This window comes from Platalea leucorodia (assembly GCF_965183815.1).
Source record: "Platalea leucorodia genome assembly, chromosome: Z".
NCBI lineage: Eukaryota > Metazoa > Chordata > Aves > Pelecaniformes > Threskiornithidae > Platalea > Platalea leucorodia.
In genome coordinates, this window is record NC_138858.1 from 33,113,821 (window position 1) to 33,133,283 (window position 19,463).

Consider the following 19,463-nt stretch of genomic DNA (forward strand, 5'->3'; position numbering starts at 1 on the left):
CTCTGACTTCCTCCCGAGGGTGCCCTCTTGCAAGAAGCACAAATGCCAACTTGGGTCTGTGACAGCACCATTATGGAAAGATTTGAAGAACATATGAAAGGTATGTGTGTATCCTCTGCAATCCAGAGTCACACACATGCCCCAGGGATAAGTAAAGCCTAAGCGAAGCACAGATCCAACTCACTACACTGTTTTGCATTTGACTACATCTGTTAATTCCTGTTCACATCTATGATATATATTTATTTCTATAGCAGCTACGTGAGGCACAGAGGCACTCTTTCCCACAAAGGCATAAGCAGATGGAGTGTTTTCCACAAGGCTACTATTGCAGACTGTACAAGATGAAGATTTGTGTAAGTTTGCAAAGTAGAAGCTTATAATAGAATTACTTATCTTCCAGACTAATGCCCTTAGCACTGAACTGTCCTTTGCCTTGGAAAGCAATATAGCAAGTCATTGTACTTATAGCACTTCAAAATTTTACCCCTGCCAAAATTTCCTTACAATGCCCTGTTACTCTGCATGGTCCTTGCTTTGTCTGATGTTACCTCTGTATCTAAATTTACAGTCTTAGTATGTTTTTTGAGTTCTCCTATGTCCCCAGTTTCAGATTAAATCCATAAATCTATTCCTGGGGCCAAAGCATATTCCAGCAGTTGCAAAAGCTATACGTATTATGGCTGGAAACAACACACAATCTTTCATATTTCATATTTTTAATTAGAAAATTAATTTTAATTAATATTTAAAATTTAAATTTATTTAAATTTTAACATCATAATTAATAATGTACTTTTTTGTTCATCAGGCATTTGCATATGCATATCATTATGCATGGTTTTTAAAACAGGATCTGATGCTAGTGTTGTCTGAAGTAGCATTAAGCTATGAGTAAGAAATAGGCAGCAGAGCCACATATGCCTTGCAAGAAATTGATTAAATAATCAATAGGACAAGCAAAGAAACAGGTTGCATTTTACAGTTAGTCAGTTTTGACACTCAGACAATTCTTCTGCCTTTCTCCACCACCATGGCCCTCGATAGAGAGACGAGGACTGATGCTTCTTCTCTACAAACCCCAAAATGAGAACTTTGGTTGGTTTAGAACAGTATCTTTCAAAACACGTGCAAGCACATTTCAAGACCAGAAAGTCTTGTAAATACATTTCAAGAAACTCTGAAGACAAAGAATACTTCTTCTACCTGAGTTTTCACACTGTTTCTTGCCCCCCCTTCCCATCTCCCTTTAAAACTTTTAATGCAGTATGAAAATGTCATTTTATGTTCATTTTCAACAACATGGAAGCTGTGTATAAAAAATGCTTCTACCAGTTAATAAAGGCAAAACCTTATCTTAGGGAGTTAAGAACAGGTGCTGTTAAAACATGAACCTAACTATCAGTCTTCCCCAATTTCAGTGGCTAGACTGGGAAAAATTTTTAAAAGATAACAGAAGGAACAATCATGGCATTAGAAATAAGAACTTTAGACATTAAAAAGGTTTGCTTATACCAGACTACCTCTAAGAAAACTATATGTATGTACTTAGAGTTATTATTTGTTATACACATACATACTGTTGTTAGTTGACACCAACAGTAAGGCCAGGACTGTCTGTATTGATTAATATAGCTAATAGAAGTATAGAAATAAATCTTTTGTTTTTCTTTTTTTGAATAAAAATCTAACTTCAGAGAAAAACAAGAGAAAAGAAACCTCCTTGTCACTGTACATTTGTTGGGACAGAAGGATCAAAAAAAAAAATTTAAATCATACATTTTTCCAAATTTTCTTCTAAATTCTGTAAAGCTGACTAATCACCTTCAATTCCTATAAACAGGCCCCTACCAGTTAATTCTGCAAATCAAGTAATGCCATGTAATATCACAATACAAAACAGTAATCTTCAGTCATAAAAGCATCCCTGCAAACTGAAGAGTGTAATATTTAATGAAGTGTCTCCAAATCCAGTTTCCATTCATCTCCAGGTTACAGAATGAAATATTCAGGTCATTCAACTACTAGTATTTACTCCTCTGACTATTATCTAGACAGTAGACTTGGCAGTACATTTATATCCTCACCGCTGAGGAACAGTTGAAAAAATGGATTTTTCCCTTTACTGTCTTCAAAGACTTCTTGCTGAAGTAGGAATACAATTCAGGTGATGCATATTTGAAATGAAAGAAGCTCTCCCCTTTTTTATGTATTATATCTTGGGGGAAAAATCTTGTAGCAGCTTAACCTCATCTAAAAACCCTTTATGCAACTTTTCACAGTCACTGTTAATTGGTCAAATTTCTGTGTAAACGCTGATCACACAAAGCTAAGCTACCCAGGGCAGCACTAAAATGTAAATCAAATTCATTCATAAAGCATCATTTTTTGATCAATAATTGATATAATAACCTGTTGGCATGGCACTCCTGTTTCATTTATTTCCTACTTCTTTTCGTCACTCTAATCTGGCATACCCTGCATACTCACATTACCATTTTATGGTCAAAAATCACAAACATGACATTCAAGTACTATGTGAAAAAGTTTGTATTTAAGAGCATCAGGACTATGATAACGCCCATTTGAAAAGAACTGTACTTAACTTTCCTGGAGAGAAACCTCTCTTTTACAACAACATAGCACTTTCAGCTCTATGAAGTAAATCAGTTATGTTTAGAAAGAACTTACCACGTAAAACAGTGAGTCTCGTGGACACACTTATTTCACCAACACTATTAGAAGCAACACATTCATAAATAGCTTCATCTCGTGGCGTACGCAGTGGTTGTATTCTGAGAACTGATCCAGATCCATCATCAAACTCTATTACCTATAGAAGGAAACAAAAGCTGTCACAGATGTTGTTAAAAATGCCTATCCCTCAGTTAATCTGTTCATGAACAATGACCTGTTGGCATTCATGTCATCAAAGTCAGGTTTGTTTTTCAAATACACACACCAGGACAAAATTCCACACAGATGGAAAAATGTTTAAGTGGCAATGCCTTGTAACATGCATTGCTATTCAGTGAGTATTCGATGGCTGCTCTAAGTTTGAAGAAAAGACAGCATGAAACACAAACAACAAACAAAACCCCAGCTAACAAGGGCTGTAAGAAAGGATTCTGAAACTTAATGCTCTTTTATCCTGAAGTTAATCCTGAACCAATCCCTCTCCATTCTCTTAGCTTAAGTGCTCTACCTTCAAATGCCAGTTACATTTATTTTAATTGCTTCAGGCAATATTCCTACTCTATTCAGAGTGCAGTTCACTCATTCATTTAGCTCCAAAGTGAAAAAGGGTCAGCAATTTCTGAACAAGATAGGACTACTCAGTTTAGCTATTCATTTAACCCACAGAATGTAAGTAAATTTATCTAACAATGTATTAGAAAACGTGACCAGTTCAGAAACTAAATAATAAAGCTAAACTTTAAGGTTTAGTTTTTAAATTGCAATATTTACACAAGAAATATTAATTTCATATGAGAAAGAATTCATTGAATAGCTTTCATTTCATTTTTGTTCTGCAGTCAGAATCACATCAGATATTGGTTAGTACTGCAGCACTCCAGGCACTGGAAAAGCCTTCCAAATAATTAAGTAATATTATTAATCTATTATTTAATCTACTTTTTAAAAAAATTTTTTTGTCAATAATGTATGTTAATGCTACCATGAGGTAAATGGCACTTACAAGAAGGGACAGTCCCATTTTTGTTTTTTTTTTTTTACAAAATAATTAATATTAGGCCATAACCTATATATACATGCACAGAACAATTTGCGTATACACTTATTTGCACATACGTCTGTGTCTGTGTATCTAATTTACACACAAGTAATCTACTAGATCTCTATACTTGTTGATACTAAGAGAAAAATAAAGTACAAGGTTGGGAACTATGGCTATATGCCCATAATCTTCCCATTTTCATTGTAGGAATTGCTCAGTTTCTTCTTAGCAGTGGGAGAGGTCTAAGTGAAAATAAGATAAAAACCTGTTTTTTTCTGGGAAGAAATTGGTTTGATAGCCCACAGGCTGTATTACTTTTCCTTGTTCTTTAAGTAAAGCCATTGTCCTAAACAAACCTAGACAACACAAAATCTCCATCTGAGCTTAGCACAAACAAAAGAATAACCAGAATTCTTGACGAAGAGACATTTATGAGGGAATGGAAAATTTCACAATCTTAGAGCAGATAGACTAATGATTTGTAGATAAAAACTGAAAGCATGGGATCCAAATAATCACAATCATTACACTTAAAAAAAGTAACTGTTATTGTTTAAATCTGACCACAATAATCGTAGCTGGATGGCCAATAAAAACAATTGCAGCAGATTGGGTTGGGCAAATATTGCAGAGATTAAGTTTCAAGACCGGTGTCTCCAAAATATGTATCATAAAACAGATTTACGTTTCCTGTCATGGGTTCTCCCTTTTCCTGCATATCGAAGATAGTTAAGTCCTCCCACTCCTCCATCTGCTGAATAAGATTTTTTTTTCAAAAAGCACGGATGTTTTAATAAAACCAGTCTCATGTCACAAGGTAGAATGGTGCAATTTTTTAAACTTGTTTTTTCCTCTTCTCTGTTTCTTTTTAAGTTCCTCTGAGAAAGACTTCTAAGTGACTTAGATTTTTCCAATTCATACTATTTGAATTGATTTGAAGCAAGAGGAGAAAAAAGAATCCTCCTGTATCATGTTCATTCATAGTACATACTTGCAGTATAAATAAAAGATAAAAGATTAATAGCAAAAAGTCCCACATGGTCTTATTGTAGCCTTTAATTTCAGAAACAATGTATAGCTCTCACCATTATTCTCACTCAGTTGTGAGAATTAGCCTGTGAGCAAGAACATTCCACATTCAGCGATAATAATCTTCAAATACACAAACAGGCCACTGTCAAGAGCGAGGGAATAAACTATTTGTTCCCCCGTTGCTACGTAAGACAATTGCTATGTACATCAAGTTCCACAAAAAAATTTCAGGTTCCACATGAGAAAAAAAAAATCATGGCAAGGTTCATGAAACACTGTAGGAGGCTTTCCAAGTTTATTGGGGGGGAAGGGGAGAAAAGTAACTCCCAGGATTCCTGGGAAAGCATGTGGATTAGACGGCCTACTGAAGGCCTTTCCAGCTATATTTACCAGGTTTTTACAAAGACAGGTGGCCAGGTAAAGCATTTTCATGTCTTGTATTACTAAGTAATCAAACTCAGAGAAATACAGAAAATATTAAGGTGAAAGAAGAGGAAAAGAAGCCCAAATAATTATTCTCTTATCGGTGCAGCTGACAATCTGAGACGTTTCTTGTTTCCCAAATGTTCCATGTGTCTTTTCTGAATCTGATTTCTACTGTTGTTCTGTTCTTATTTAGAGATTCTACGGCATTAATTAATGGCCTTACTTTAGACAGGAAGGAAAGCTGCTTAAAATTTTCATGTGCTCTGCACACTTTATAACTACTCTCCTCGGCGGTTATAATCAAAATTATAAAATACTTGGTTAGTGCTTTCTATTCCTTTGAATTACATTCCGTCTTACTTGGCTATACAGCTTGTTCAACAGTCCACTAGAGGCATTTTAAAACATTTTAAATTAATTTTTTTATAGTTCCATTCAAAATTTTTAATGGAAATAAAATTGTTTTATTTTTGCTTATTTTCCCTAAAAACAGGTACATAGGCACACAGAAAACAATATATGAAGCATATAAACCATGACGTATTGCAAAATAAAACTGAATCAACACAGTAAACATGTACATGAACAAACTTTCAATGTCTAGAGCTCACCTCAAGTGACAATTTTGTGACCAGAAGGGGATAAATTATATAGAGTTTACAATAAAATCTCTGTGTTAATGCCTCTAGCCAATTACAGCTCTGCATATGATCTACAAAGTGCAAACAGTTCTTGGCACTGGGAGGTCACATTTAAACTCATGCTTTTATTTCCCACATTGTAGTAAATATAAAAGCAAAGAATTATACTGGTTAATGAAGAAATTCCAATGCTTTAAATATCTTTTGAACAAAAAAGGAATAAAAAAATTTAGTTTATACAAGAAATGACATTCTTTTCTGCTTATGTAAACCTAACCTGAAAAGCCAGGGCAAGCAATCTTCCCAAATACTATTAAAAACTAACACAGAAGACTTCAATATTTAGTCAGCTTTTAATAGGTATATCTTAGATCATTCACTCATAAAATGCATGTCAAAACTGTTTTATATACAAATTAGTCATCTTCCAAACAGTTGTTTTCTTAATGCAGAAGTCTCTTATTTAACATTAAAAATAGTGAAGAGACAAAGTGAAAATTATACACTCCTAGTGCCAGTTTTGGTATCCATTCTACAAGCCTTTTCCCATTTTCTGAGTTTTTTCTTCATGTTAAAGGTCAATCCATATTTGATATTAATTGTTCCTGCCACTAAAAGAGGCAATAATATTTATTGTCTTCTTTCCCCCAAATAGCCAGTATCCTTTCAACAGATTATCTTCACTGTTTCCTTTAATTGAAGTCTGTGGAGAGAGAGGAAGCAGCTTTCTCTAAAGCCTTTTCCTAGGTTATTGTTAAGAAAAGAATCAAAAGCAAACAAGTTTTACATTTCCTCTTCAGCAGCAGGAACTACAACGTCCCTTTCATCTCCCTCTGCAACAGTGGTAAGCAATTGTGGTAGCAGAAGCAATAGCGTCTAGGTCTGTTCGATGCACACTGTCACAAAAGGAGGTGGCTTGCTCTCTGGAAACAGCAATCACTGCTCAAATAATTTTCCCCTGTCTCCTTCATGGAAAAAATAGCAGGCTGAAGAGAAGCACGTCAAGGCTCCCCAGTTGTATTATGCTAGTTTAGAAAACAGCAGTAGCAGTTTTCTCTTTAACAGTGCTATGCATAAACCGTTTGCAAAATAAAAACTTCATGAGACTGCTCCCACTAAATTATCCCCAATAGTCATAGCTGTTTTGCTTAATCACTGAAAATAAAGCACACATGTTGGGATTAGAAGCGAGGTTGGAATTAATGTTTTTCAGAGGAACAGAACAATGGACCTAATACCTCAAATCTCTGATTGCTGACTTTCTTTCCCTTTTTGTTCCAGACAATTTTAGGTCTTGGATCTCCCGTGGCTTGACAGATGAATGAGGCGACCCCTCCAGAAACCCCTGTCTGGTCAACGGGAGTTCTTGTAAACTTTGGTGGTGCTGAAACAAACAAAAAAATAACAAATTAATCTAAGTAGTAAACATAAAAAGTAAGCCATGTCAAGAATTCAAAATGAAGAAAGAAGGAAATGTTTTGTTTCCCCAGTGACAGTATTCACCTGCAAGAGAAAGCATTAAAAAATAACTAAAAGGTCAGGAAAGTACTTACAGATTTTACTAGTGAAATTTACATTAAAACGGAAATCTGATCATCAGAATAGCAAGATCACACATTATATTTTATCACCATTATAAATAAAAAATCCAATTTGTCGTCTGTTGCAAAATGAGCTCATCAATCAGCTGTAATAAGATCATGATTCATGACTTGATGTTATGATCACAGGATGTCATGAAAGCAGGATTCCTACCTTCGAGTCATTAAAATCAGTGACATTTAGGAGAAAGAATCTGTAAGTTTGCAGTGGTGGAGGTAAATGACTGTGTTAAGAATCCACACAGAAAAGACTATAACAGAAGAGAGATTTATCCTTGCCCACAGTTTAACGTATAGCTCCTGTTCACTCTCAAATTATTTTACTCTGTCAAAAAGAAGTGAAAAAATATCCAACAGGAGAGGAGAGAGAAAAGGATAAATTATTTTAAACGTAGGAAAAGGTATTTTAACTAATTATTCTCTTTTCTTCTACTTCTGTTACGACATAATAAAAATTAATTTATGAGCCTTGTGGTGAAACAAAACTTTTGAACTTACACCAACACAAGACATGACTTCTTAAAATTTAATATAAAAATCTATGAGATTATGTCTAACCACAGTACAGAAATGTTGAACAGTTCCTGTAAATATTTACATCATTTTCTTTGTTAGCTGAGAAAATTTTAGAGGTCCAATACACTTTAAGATGCTGATTTGAATGATATGAAGTGAGTATTTAGGGCCAATAAATGATAAGCAATGCAGGTCTTCGTGATTCAGTCTTTCTCAGTTTTAAGTTGTTATGTAGTTGCTCTATAGCAGCTGTTGCAATTCATTTTTGCTCTCATCTTCAACCTTCAGCAGGTAGCTCATTTTTGTTCTCAACCTCTTTGCTCTTCTTCACTTTCCTCTCTTAGTTCTGACAGTTATGTACCCGTACTGTACTTGTTTCCACTTCTAAGTTGCTGCTCTTCACTTCTGATGTCTAACCCCTTATTCTGTTGAACTGGTCTTTCCACAGGCAGTACTTGTCAGAATGTTTATTTACATGTAGAAAACAGCAGACTACAAGTATGCATGTATGTAACACTGGAAGAAATCCTGAAATAATTTAAATGCCAAGAAAATATGATGTGGCCATTATAATAAAACAAACTCAATATGTTGTTGTTATGTGGCTACATTAAATATGAGAGTATGCCAATTGTCCTAAGTTTATGAAATGAAATGAGTCTTTTTTATGCTACCCCTAATGTGTAACATACCAGTAACAAAGATAATTTTCAAAAATGCAGTAAAAATACAATGTTCCTGAAAATCTGCGTGCTTTTTTCTTTACTAGAGATGTCAGGCGAAATTGCTTTTGCTCAACTTTTCAGAATGCTCAAGGGTCCTTCAACTATCTGCTCTGCTACTTTTACCTGGTGAACATGTACCTGAAACCAAATGCGACAGCAAATCTGAGCACAGCAAAATAGTGTGCCACTGCTGCCCTGAGAAACTTAGGAAAGAACTTCTCTGGTGTCAAAAAATTGCCAAAACCATGGCAAATAAAACACAGAGCAAAGAAATTAAAAATCCTTTCCCAAGTTGCAGGCTTTATGCCTGGACCACAGAAAAGACAGAAATGTATTCTGATAAAAAGTATCTGGGTTTCACTAAAACTGCTAGCTTTGAATCCTTTTCTATGCATGTATTAACTCAGCACTCTGATATGTAAAGAGACATGACTGAATCTGATATGCTGATATTCTGTGACACAAGTTGTGACTGTGTGCCATGAAGTGAAAAATGACGTGCTGCCATTCTCTTTTTATTCTTTTTGACATTTTGTGAATTCAGTGTTGAACCTCAAATCAATGAAAGAAAAACACTGCATGGGCAAGTCCATCAGCACAGAGTAACTACGAATAGTAGCTCATAAGCAGCTTTTAAATTCTAAATTTATGTCTCACTCATACATGCAGTGACTGCCCAACTGATAATTTCAATATCAGTAAGGTAACCTACTTCCTTAGAGACAGGCCTGTTTTGGAAAATTTACCAGTTTTGCCATGCACTACAAGAGTCAAGGAGGGAAAGCAACTCAATTTAAGAGCCATGCATTCATTCCTGCAACACTTCACTTAACTATCTTGGGCACAGGAGAACTGCAGATTTTTAAAAAAGCAATGAAAAATTATAAGCAAAGACCGTGTTGAACTATGTTAAATTAGCTCTGCAAAAAAAAAAGAAAAAAACAACCGCAAATCCAACTAACCAACCAACCAATCCCATCATATTCTACTATCAGGTTTTATGTCACTGCCAGTCAACATGATATCTATGTTTGGCATGCTTTTACAAATATGCAATATATTGTATTAATGAAAATAATAATAATAATAATAAAAAAAGAGATAAATGAAGGGGAATCCCTTCCCTTCTTATCAGACACTCAGAGACAAATTCTCCGTCACTGCAGTTCAGGTAAACACAAGAGAGCTTGCACTAATTTGCACCATATGACAATTTACCTTTCCCATGCTGCCGAACACAAAAGAAAAAAACAAAATCCCTTTCATCTCCAACACTCTGCAACCTTCAAAGCTGTTTATCAAAGAGCGCACATAGCAATATATATGAAACTAAAAATTTTTCACCAAAAATAACTGCTGTTAGAGGTAAAATCAGTTTTCTGACAATTTCTTAATCTAGGACTGGGTCAAACACGGTAAAGGACTATAACTGCTACGACTCCTTAGGAAAATTGCTTAGTCGCTTCTGAAGAGCTGTGTCTACATAGCCGAGTTACAGAAATAGGTCTGAATACCCAATGTGGCTTTGGTAGCTACCTGAAGAACAGTATTTTTCCAGTCCTACATGATTTTTTGCTGGACCAACAATTAGTAAATCTGTTGAATGCTAACTAAAAACACCTGCTACGAAGCATTAAAGACAAAAGACAAGCACAGTTGTTACATACTGATATAATTCCCCATTTGTAGACATTTTTCAAGAAAAACAAGGTTTTAAGGTTTTATCTAAAGACCACATTATTGTATGAAAATACTGATATTACCCACATCAATAAAAAAGCTTCACATTCTAGTATAAAAGGGAACCATGATGATGTTTATGTTTCACTTGAAACATAATCTAGCTGAAAAAATAAGATACGTGACTGGTCAAAGTTCCCTTTTGCATAAGTAATTTCTGTAAAAAAACACTGCCACAACACTTCTCCAGTGCCTAATCTTGAAAGTAAGAAAGTTATCTTTGAGGTATTATATGATATCAGAGAAGGTAAATTATTATTAGAATGTAGATAATTTTATCCGCAACACGAAACTGATAGTAGTCCTGTACACTTCAGACATTTTAATGCATACAATGGCCATTTTCAGCAGTTCATCTTTGAATTCACAAAATTAAATTTAATTTAGCAAACCAGTTAAATTCTCCACTTCAGGCTCAGCAGCTGCACCAGAAGATAATAATGTCTGCATGTTTAATAGGTGTTGTGAGGATGAACTCATTTATGGTCAAGAGATGCTCAGACTATGGTGATAGTAGCCAGCCAGCCATGGAGAAGGATAAGTATTATGCAATCTATCTTTTCATTATTCAGTCAACATGTTCATCTTGTTACATATAAAGTGACCATCATCAGTGTAAGGGTATGTGGAATCATAACCTGACAGAACCGAAAATGAAAAGTAGTATTTGTTGCCTTTATCTTTATAAAGGTTGTTAATTAAGGTTTGACACAAATTATCTCCACAATTAATGTTGTCATTTTCTTGACATTGATTCTGACCTAAGCTGCTAGGCAGTCTGATAGCAAACACAATTACGCTGCACACACAGTTGTGCTTATTAACATGAGGGCAATATTGATTGAGAACTGACAACTATTTTCAATCTCCCTTAACAACAGCAGTGTAGAGTCCAACATAAACTCTCTGTAGCACACTTCATTAAGCACAGCAACAATCTATATGGGAACCTTCCAGTGCAATTAAATCTGCCAAAAAAATCAAATGTAATAGGTTATCAACTATGATATCACAGCCTTTCAGCACTTTTGAAACTCTACTTGGTCACATTTCAATAAAGCTGCAATTAAAATAACAGAAGTGTAATTAAAATAATAAAAGTAAAATTCTGTTAAAATCAGCACCTCATATTTCTGAACTTGAACTCTCTTGTTGGCATCATCAAAATTGCAGCAATACTGGCTATTAAATGTAAGCAACAGAAGTTTTGTTTGTTTCAGCTTGTTTATCTACCAGTGCCTACTCAGATATTTGTGCTGATACTGAATGTTGATACGTTGTCAAGGAAAAAAATTTACAGCAGAAGATTTCCGTAATTTGGACTTATGAAGAGTACCACAAGCTTTGTCATCCAAGGCCTGAGGGTCCCACCCTCTGCTACTTGTTATGTACTTCTTGCTGGGACTCCTGAGAAGCTCAAGTGACAACTACTGAACTACTGGAAGTTACACTCTTATATATGAAGGAAAACTGAATTTATTGCTAGCTCACCTTAAATATACTGAGCTTTAATTTGTTTGTTTTAAGGAGTTTAAAGCCATAGAAGTTAGGCTGCTGCTTCAACAAGCAGTCAAGCTGTCCCCCCAGGGGGCACAGGAACTTCTGAAATAGAGAGTTTTGAACTATCTAGAAAGAAGCTGTCCTTTTATGAGGCTCCATAAAATACATTTCTAACATGACACTAAAATAACTCACTTGGACTGGAACATTTTCATAGCTTTGCACAAGCATAAGACACTTCTTTCTTCTCTTTTACACTTCCACATTGTCTTTTGTAAGTGTAAGTACAATTCTGAAGTACTGAATGGAATTAACTAATTTGCATTTCATCATGTTGCGGAATTATCAAACTGTTTTAATTTTGCTGTTCTATACTCTGTGCTGTGCTTTGAGGACATGTAATACTTTTCCTCTGCACTCAAATAAAATGTCTGACAAAATGTTTTTGAAATGAGTAGCTCAGCCTCCTTCTTTCCACAGCTACTGAGAGCTCTTCTTGTGTAGAGCTGTTTTTATGGACGTACCTCCTCTAATTAAGAGATAAATATGAGGATAAGACTTCACCTTCTTTAAAGGTAAACTGAGAGCTAATGGGATGTCTGCAGCCCAGTATACCAAGCTCAGCATGCAGACTTACTATGGTAGAGAGTACATATATACACAAAGAATGAAGACCTTAATATATTTCTGTTTCTAGACTCTCTATTTGGGGTGTATGGAAGTTCCTAGTATACTGTAAATCAACTTACGATTAAACTTTATCATATGCTTGAAATATGAAAAAGTTTCTGAAATCAGAATAAAAATTTCCAAAAATCATATCCTATCATATTCTTCGTCAGCATTCGAAGCAAGTGTGAATAAAGTAACAAAGACATCAGAAAAAATTAAACATGCTAAGATACTTCTTTCAAATACCCCATTTACTTGTAAATTAATATATACTGATGTTTCAGGAGACTCCTGAAAAATTACAGTAACTTTTTGGTTTTAAAGACTATGTTTTGTACCAATAAAAGCTGGAAGATCATACAGTCACAACTGTTTCCATGGAACCTTTTCATCTAACACTCAGAAATGCAGGTTGAACACAGAGTAAACAATATGGTCTGGCAGGTACTCATGCACTTTAGGATACTGCACACACCATCACAAGAATCACTGTCACTTAGTGTAGAGACCCTTTGTATTACCCATCTAGCGACATCAAGTTTCATTGGGGTATGTCATTGGACTCATTCCTAGTTATAAATTCTAAAGCCATTCTTCCCATGCCAAATTGTACACTCAGAAAATTCCTACACGGGATGAAAAAAAAAAAAGGGAAAAAAAAAAAAAAATAGAAATATCCTTTATTCACCCCACGTCCCACTTTGCAATATTCAGTGTGTCCCACTGACTTATCAGGAACTGCTATATGTTCTCAGTAAACAGGCCATAAACTGGTTCACATTCAATAATGGTGAAGGCTCCTGTCCTGGTAAAAATGAACACACAGGCAAATGTTGCATGTAATCTCAGCCTAATACTGTATAGATATATTACAAATTACATGAGTTATTATTCTTTTCACAATTCCTCTAGGAGTTAATACACTAAAAACCCTATTTTATATATATATATATATATATACACACAATATTTAATAGAACAGCTTTTTAAACCCTTTTATTTATTAAAAAGTTTTCAAAGCACACTCATTTACAGCATTCATTGCTAATTTACTCATTAATCATAATTTGTGACATCAGTTAGACTGATCATTGTTATAAGCAATTGTTTTGCCTTAATTTTAACCTGCACTTACAGTGGACCTGCTAATTGGCTATGTAAGAAAGTTAATTAGCTTTTTATTTCTATAAGGATGAGTGACAATTTTTATCGATGAAATCTGCATAAAGAAATCCCAAATTACCCAACTGGTATGTTCCTAGAGGCTCTTGTCTGTCAGTCACAAGCTGGTGGAATTTTCCTTTTTCTCACAATAAACATCTTAAAACTGCATCATCCTTACATCCTTCAGCAAGAAGAAGAGCAACAACGCAATCTTCAACTGCCGTCACACTCCGAGCAGCTGAATAGTCTTATTTTACTGTGAATGAAAATTACTACTTTTTCATCTTTGAACTACTAAATGCAATCCAGCTATGCCAACTAATTCCAGCTGAAGACCTTGATCCATTTGGTTCACAAAAATTATTTGCAGGTACAAACACGTTTCCCAAAATCCTGGCTGAAGGAAACTAAGCTATTTCACTTTACAGGCACCACAACATCCTCTTAAAAACTCAGCCCCTACAACAATGCTCATAAAATCTTTATAATACAATCAGAAGATTTACCTCTCTTCTTTCTGCCACTTGTCTTCTTGTAAAAACAACAGCACTCAGAAGAAACAATTCTGTCAAAAAATGTTGGGGTTTTTTGGGGGGGGTTGGTGTTTTTTTTTTTTTTTTCCCTATTCAACAATCACCTCCACTTCCCCATCCTTCAATCAGCCAGAGCATACCAACCCTATAAATTTAGTAAGCGGCTCAAAAAAAGATTATCACTTCCTGATCCTTCAAAGAAAATATTGAAGTCAAGCCTATCTTTATGTTTTCAAATTTTCTGCAATGCATAGTGTCAGTTTACTAGGCTGACCATTGGGTTTATTCTTCCCTGAAATACGAAATCAAATGACATACTTACAAGTAAGGTCTTAGAGACAGAATAGGTAGGTTACATTTTCCAACAGGTCTGATGTTAAAATACCACATTCCTAATTTGTTCCTCCAGGCTGTGCAAACCTTGGTACCAGCTCATTTCATTGTGGATTATGTATGCTTTTTTAGAAACAGACATTATCTGAGCCCTGGCGACATCAGAGGAATACAAACCAACATAGACAGCAGCAGACATTTATTTGCCAACTAACATTATCCCCCGCCCCGACTCCCATACTCATTTAGTTTCCAATAACTGGAAGAAAGAAAAAGTCTTTCACAAATATGATGAACCTATGTGAAAAACCTGCGAAAAAGCCTTTTATTAATACTATAGACCAATACGTTTATACCCTAAGTAGGACAAAGCTGAAGAATTTATTGCTGTGCTTTTTCTATCAAAACTGTTGTAGGTAACCTGATAACAATTTAAGTTGGTTTTGTGACAAATTATTAGGACACTTACTGTAAAACCAAGACCACTCATTAACTACTGCCTCCGCAGAGCACTATTGCGCTAAGCCTAACGGGAAGCCAGGGCTAACAGGCCATCAGAGTTTGCCTCCTCGATAATCAGAACAAAGGATAAAGCTCCTGAAGCCAAACCCACTCCCACCCCCATCTCCTCTTGCCTTCAACCCCCAAGTTCGTACACAGCTTTACTTGCCAGTGCTATGCACCCCTTACCTTCACTACAAACTTTAACCTTCTTTTAAATATCAGTATAGAAAATGAAACAGTTTTACACATTTGTTTATAAATCTCCTCTTATTTACTCCAGTGTGTCTTCAGTTGTTTCTACACAGAATTCTGGTTTATGCTAGTTTAAGAAAAAAGAATCAGGATGCTTCATTCTAGTATTTCATTAACCTGACCACTGAAAGATGTAGGCATAACACTAAGTACCCAGTATGCAGTAAATGCACAGGAGGGCAAGAATTCTCTTTTTCTCTTTCCCATGCCTATAGGGATTCCAACACCGTAAATTTAACACAACTGGACATATCCCTTTAAGTTATACACCAGCACATGTGTTCAAATGCACAATACAAAACAAAATAGGTATAAACTTGTATGTATACATAGTATTGATCACATGTAAAATCTGGGTGGAGCTTAATCTACCTGAGTTAGAAAGAGGAACTTGCTAGTTAATCCAGTACTAAGCCTTCTTCCAGCAGCAAATGAAAAGCATAAACCTTCTTGAATCTAAAAGGTTAGTGACGTGCACCACTTCATCTCCCAGGAACATTAAATAACCTTGTCATATTCACTAATTTAATGAAAGGAAGTTCCACTTCAAAGCTCTCTAGTGCTTCTTTTTCAAATTTTAATGTCTGCAGACTGCATATGAATTATTTGGTAACTGAGAGCTGACGCTACTTTTCAATGTGCAAAGTAGAAGCGCTGGATCTTAAAATGCCAGGCAAGCTGATCTCTTTCCAGAGGAGTTTTGCTCTAATGGAAAAGGGGGAATAATGATATCCTACAGGTAAGAGTTTCAATTAGTGACTGAGAGTATCTGGGTTATGAGTAGAAAGATGGTCTTTACTGGTGTTTCAGTCTTACTAAAACCCTCAAAATACAGATACCAAAACTAGGAAGAATAAAGTTGGGGCACTGTAACAACTTGGTGAAGCTTCCACTCATTTTTTATTTATCTGAACACAACAAAATGCATACTTGGCCATTTATACACAGGGCAGATTGCTGATTAGCAACTGTGAAAGCAAAATCACCTATCTAATGATAAGAGTGACTCAAAGAGAAAAGAAACCATCAAACTCTACATACTAAATATGGCTCAGTGTTAATGCTTGACAAGGCACCCATACAAGCAGATTCTCCTAACTCCTCTTCAAGCAGAAAAGAAATTAATAAAATTCTGCCTGAGAACAGACCACATGACTTACTTTCATCTAAGTATCATCCTTCTTTTCCAACACGAGAGGCAAACTGCCTTGTTACCAATACCCCAACTGGCCAGCACATCAAAGGGGAAAAGCATTCTGTTACCATGCTCTTTGAAAGTGACCTAAGATCCTAGTCTTTTGTGCAACATGCCTATATGGGTGAAATGCCTTAATGTTATCCACTTACTGTAAAATCATCCCTAGCACTTGCTTTACAAGAATCTTGCATAGTTGTTCATGTTACTTAAGTGATCTGAAAATTTTCAGTGATTAAAAATACACCTAAATAGATAATCCTGGCCCACAGTGCTGTGTTTAGCTTATACCTATCTCATCTATCTCTCACCAATTGTATCTTCCATTCTTTTCTCTTTAACATAAATTTGTTCTTCTTTAAAAAAAAAGAGATGCCAAGAAATCATAACACTACATGGCACTGACATTCAGTCAAGGGCATGCTGTTTTAAGGGAGACATAATGACAAATTCAGGGCGGAAGAGGGGTAGGAATCTTATGTGTGGTCAGATACCATACTGTAAGAGGAAATCTTATACTAGCATTCTCTTCTTTTGCCATTGAATACAAAGCTTTTCTGTTACTCAGTTGAAGAAGCCGGAAATTATTTTGTTTCATTCATACAGGTTATTTACAATGTCAAAGTCAAAAGCACTGCCAAGTGATTTTTACTAATGTGGTATATACAGATTGTGAAGAGCCTCACTTTTGTTTGGTCATCTCCCTTACAAGGAATTCGCATCAAATACCATAATTCTGCTTTATCCTCACTTAAGAAAATCAGCAGTGGCCCAGACATAGGGACTCTTATTCCATTCTTACTCTGCTCTCATGCGTTGTCCTTGTCTTATGCTCTTCTTGCTCAATCCACAGCTGTTCTGAGACCAAACAGACCAAACTAGAACTCTCTAGAACAGTTCAGGTGTGTGATCCTGAGACAGCCTGTGAAGGCACTACAGAATCAACAAGTTAATTCACCTGGGCTTTACTTCATGCCTTATCTGTGGAGTGATTATATTTTTACAGTGAAGAGATAATAATTTGAGACCATGACTGTACCACTGACATACCCATGTGCAGAGGTGATCTTAGCAGGGTCCGAAATACATTTTCAGGTTAGTGATTTGACACTAAGTACTTGCAATACATTCTATGATTTCATCCAATCTACTGTTTTTAAGACATACTTGGTGTGTTTTAGAAGATTACGAAATACAAGCTTGCAAGAGTTCTGTAGGACACAATGATTTACATTTGCCCTATCATACAGATTTTCACTCTGAAATCTCCATCATAAATGGAAAGCACAATGCATGCCCATCTTCAAAATAAAAAGTAAAAATTACTGAAATATAACTACCAATAAGGATTGCATTCTCCATTTTTCTTTCACAGGCACATATGTTCTTTCCAATTATTATAAAAACAAAAACTAATATCAGTCCTAGTCATGGTTCCATTTTCAGTTCACATCTAAGTAGTAAGAAGATTCAGAAAATAAATTCACTGAAGTTTGGTCTCAAGAGATGAAATTGGAAGCCAAAAGCACAGAAAGTGAAAGTTGGCTGCTGGACAGAAGAGCGGGCCGAGAGCCAAAACTTTGTAATTCTAATCCCATCTCTGCTAATTGCTTGTTGTTTAGCTTCAGGCAAATTACTTAACCTCCATGTCTCAATTTCCTTACTTCCAGGATTATGCTACTTACGTATGTTGCAAAACATAGGGAGAAGTATTACAGTGGTTACTGTCACTATATTTACAAAATTTGTGTAGAGATTTGTGCTCATGCATTGAATGAGAGGGCTGAAAAATGTTCCAGTTTAAGCCCTATCTACTTATAACAAGGATGACACTTCTATTAGGGCGAAGGAAAGAAAACCAACCAAACAAACAAACTGCACTCAGATCTTTGGAGTGTCAATGAAAACCGGTAGTTATTTGGCAAAGTTATTAGTCTTCGAAAATTGCAGTCCTCTGCATATCAGTATTGCAAAATGTTGGTTTAATTAACGCTCTTTTCTCTAAGGAAATCAGCTTACATTGCACAAGTGTACTGAATAAGAACTGCTCATTTTGACACTGAGAAGTAGGTACTGGAAGAGGTTATCTTCTATGAAAATATAATAAATTATTTCTGCAAAATATATCGCCCTGCATAATAATTCAAATTCAAAGGTGTATAATTAATATTGTGAGTGTCCATTTAAACAATAGAACCAAATATTTTAATTATGCAGCTATTTTAGTTATAATATTCACTTAAAATATTCATTTATATAACACTAAATATATACAGATATGCTTACATCTGAGTGATATGCATGTTCAGAAATTAGAAATTTAGGAAAACTGTATTTTACACATCAGGCTTCAGCAACCTCTTGAAAGTATACTTTAAAATGTCTGAATGTTTCCTGAAGAGAATTGAGAACCTGGGTTTGCTGTCTATGAACTCAAATTTCTATATGTCTGAATCCCAATGGCGTGTCCAAAATATAGAAAATGTCTAGTGATTGACCATTGTACTGCATCATCAAAGCTACAACCTGCTCATAGGAATCAAACAAAAGTAGGGTAAAATCTGCATTGTTGCAAAACTTCTTGATTTTTCTCTGCTTTTTCCTCCTGGATATAAGAAGACAAGCAAAAATAAATTTCTCACAACAAAACTGAAACTATTGACACAAATTGATATGAGGTTAGACTACTGAAGCTGGGGACACAAAGAATATAGCAGGTCACCAAAAAAAACACAAAATAGCTGGCCTCAAATATTCAAACACAAGAGGAACTGGGCTGTGGAAAGACAGGAATAAGAAACAAACTGAAAACATGGCTCATTTCATGAAAAAAAAGCTGAAAAGCAAAAGAGAAGCAGAAATTGCTGGTTAAACAATACAGAGGGGTAAT

General features: G+C 35.3%; 1 protein-coding gene across 1 annotated transcript in view; it reads right to left on the reverse strand.

Annotated features, from left to right (window-relative positions):
* Positions 1 to 19,463, reverse strand: part of PTPRD (protein tyrosine phosphatase receptor type D) — a gene marked incomplete at both ends in the record, with an annotated part of 284,855 nt that overhangs the window by 213,572 nt on the left and 51,820 nt on the right. The window contains 2 exons of the mRNA XM_082335622.1: positions 2,692 to 2,833; positions 7,077 to 7,222. Coding sequence (XP_082191748.1) covers positions 2,692 to 2,833; positions 7,077 to 7,222 — 288 coding nt within the window. The remainder of the gene's footprint in view (positions 1 to 2,691; positions 2,834 to 7,076; positions 7,223 to 19,463) is intronic.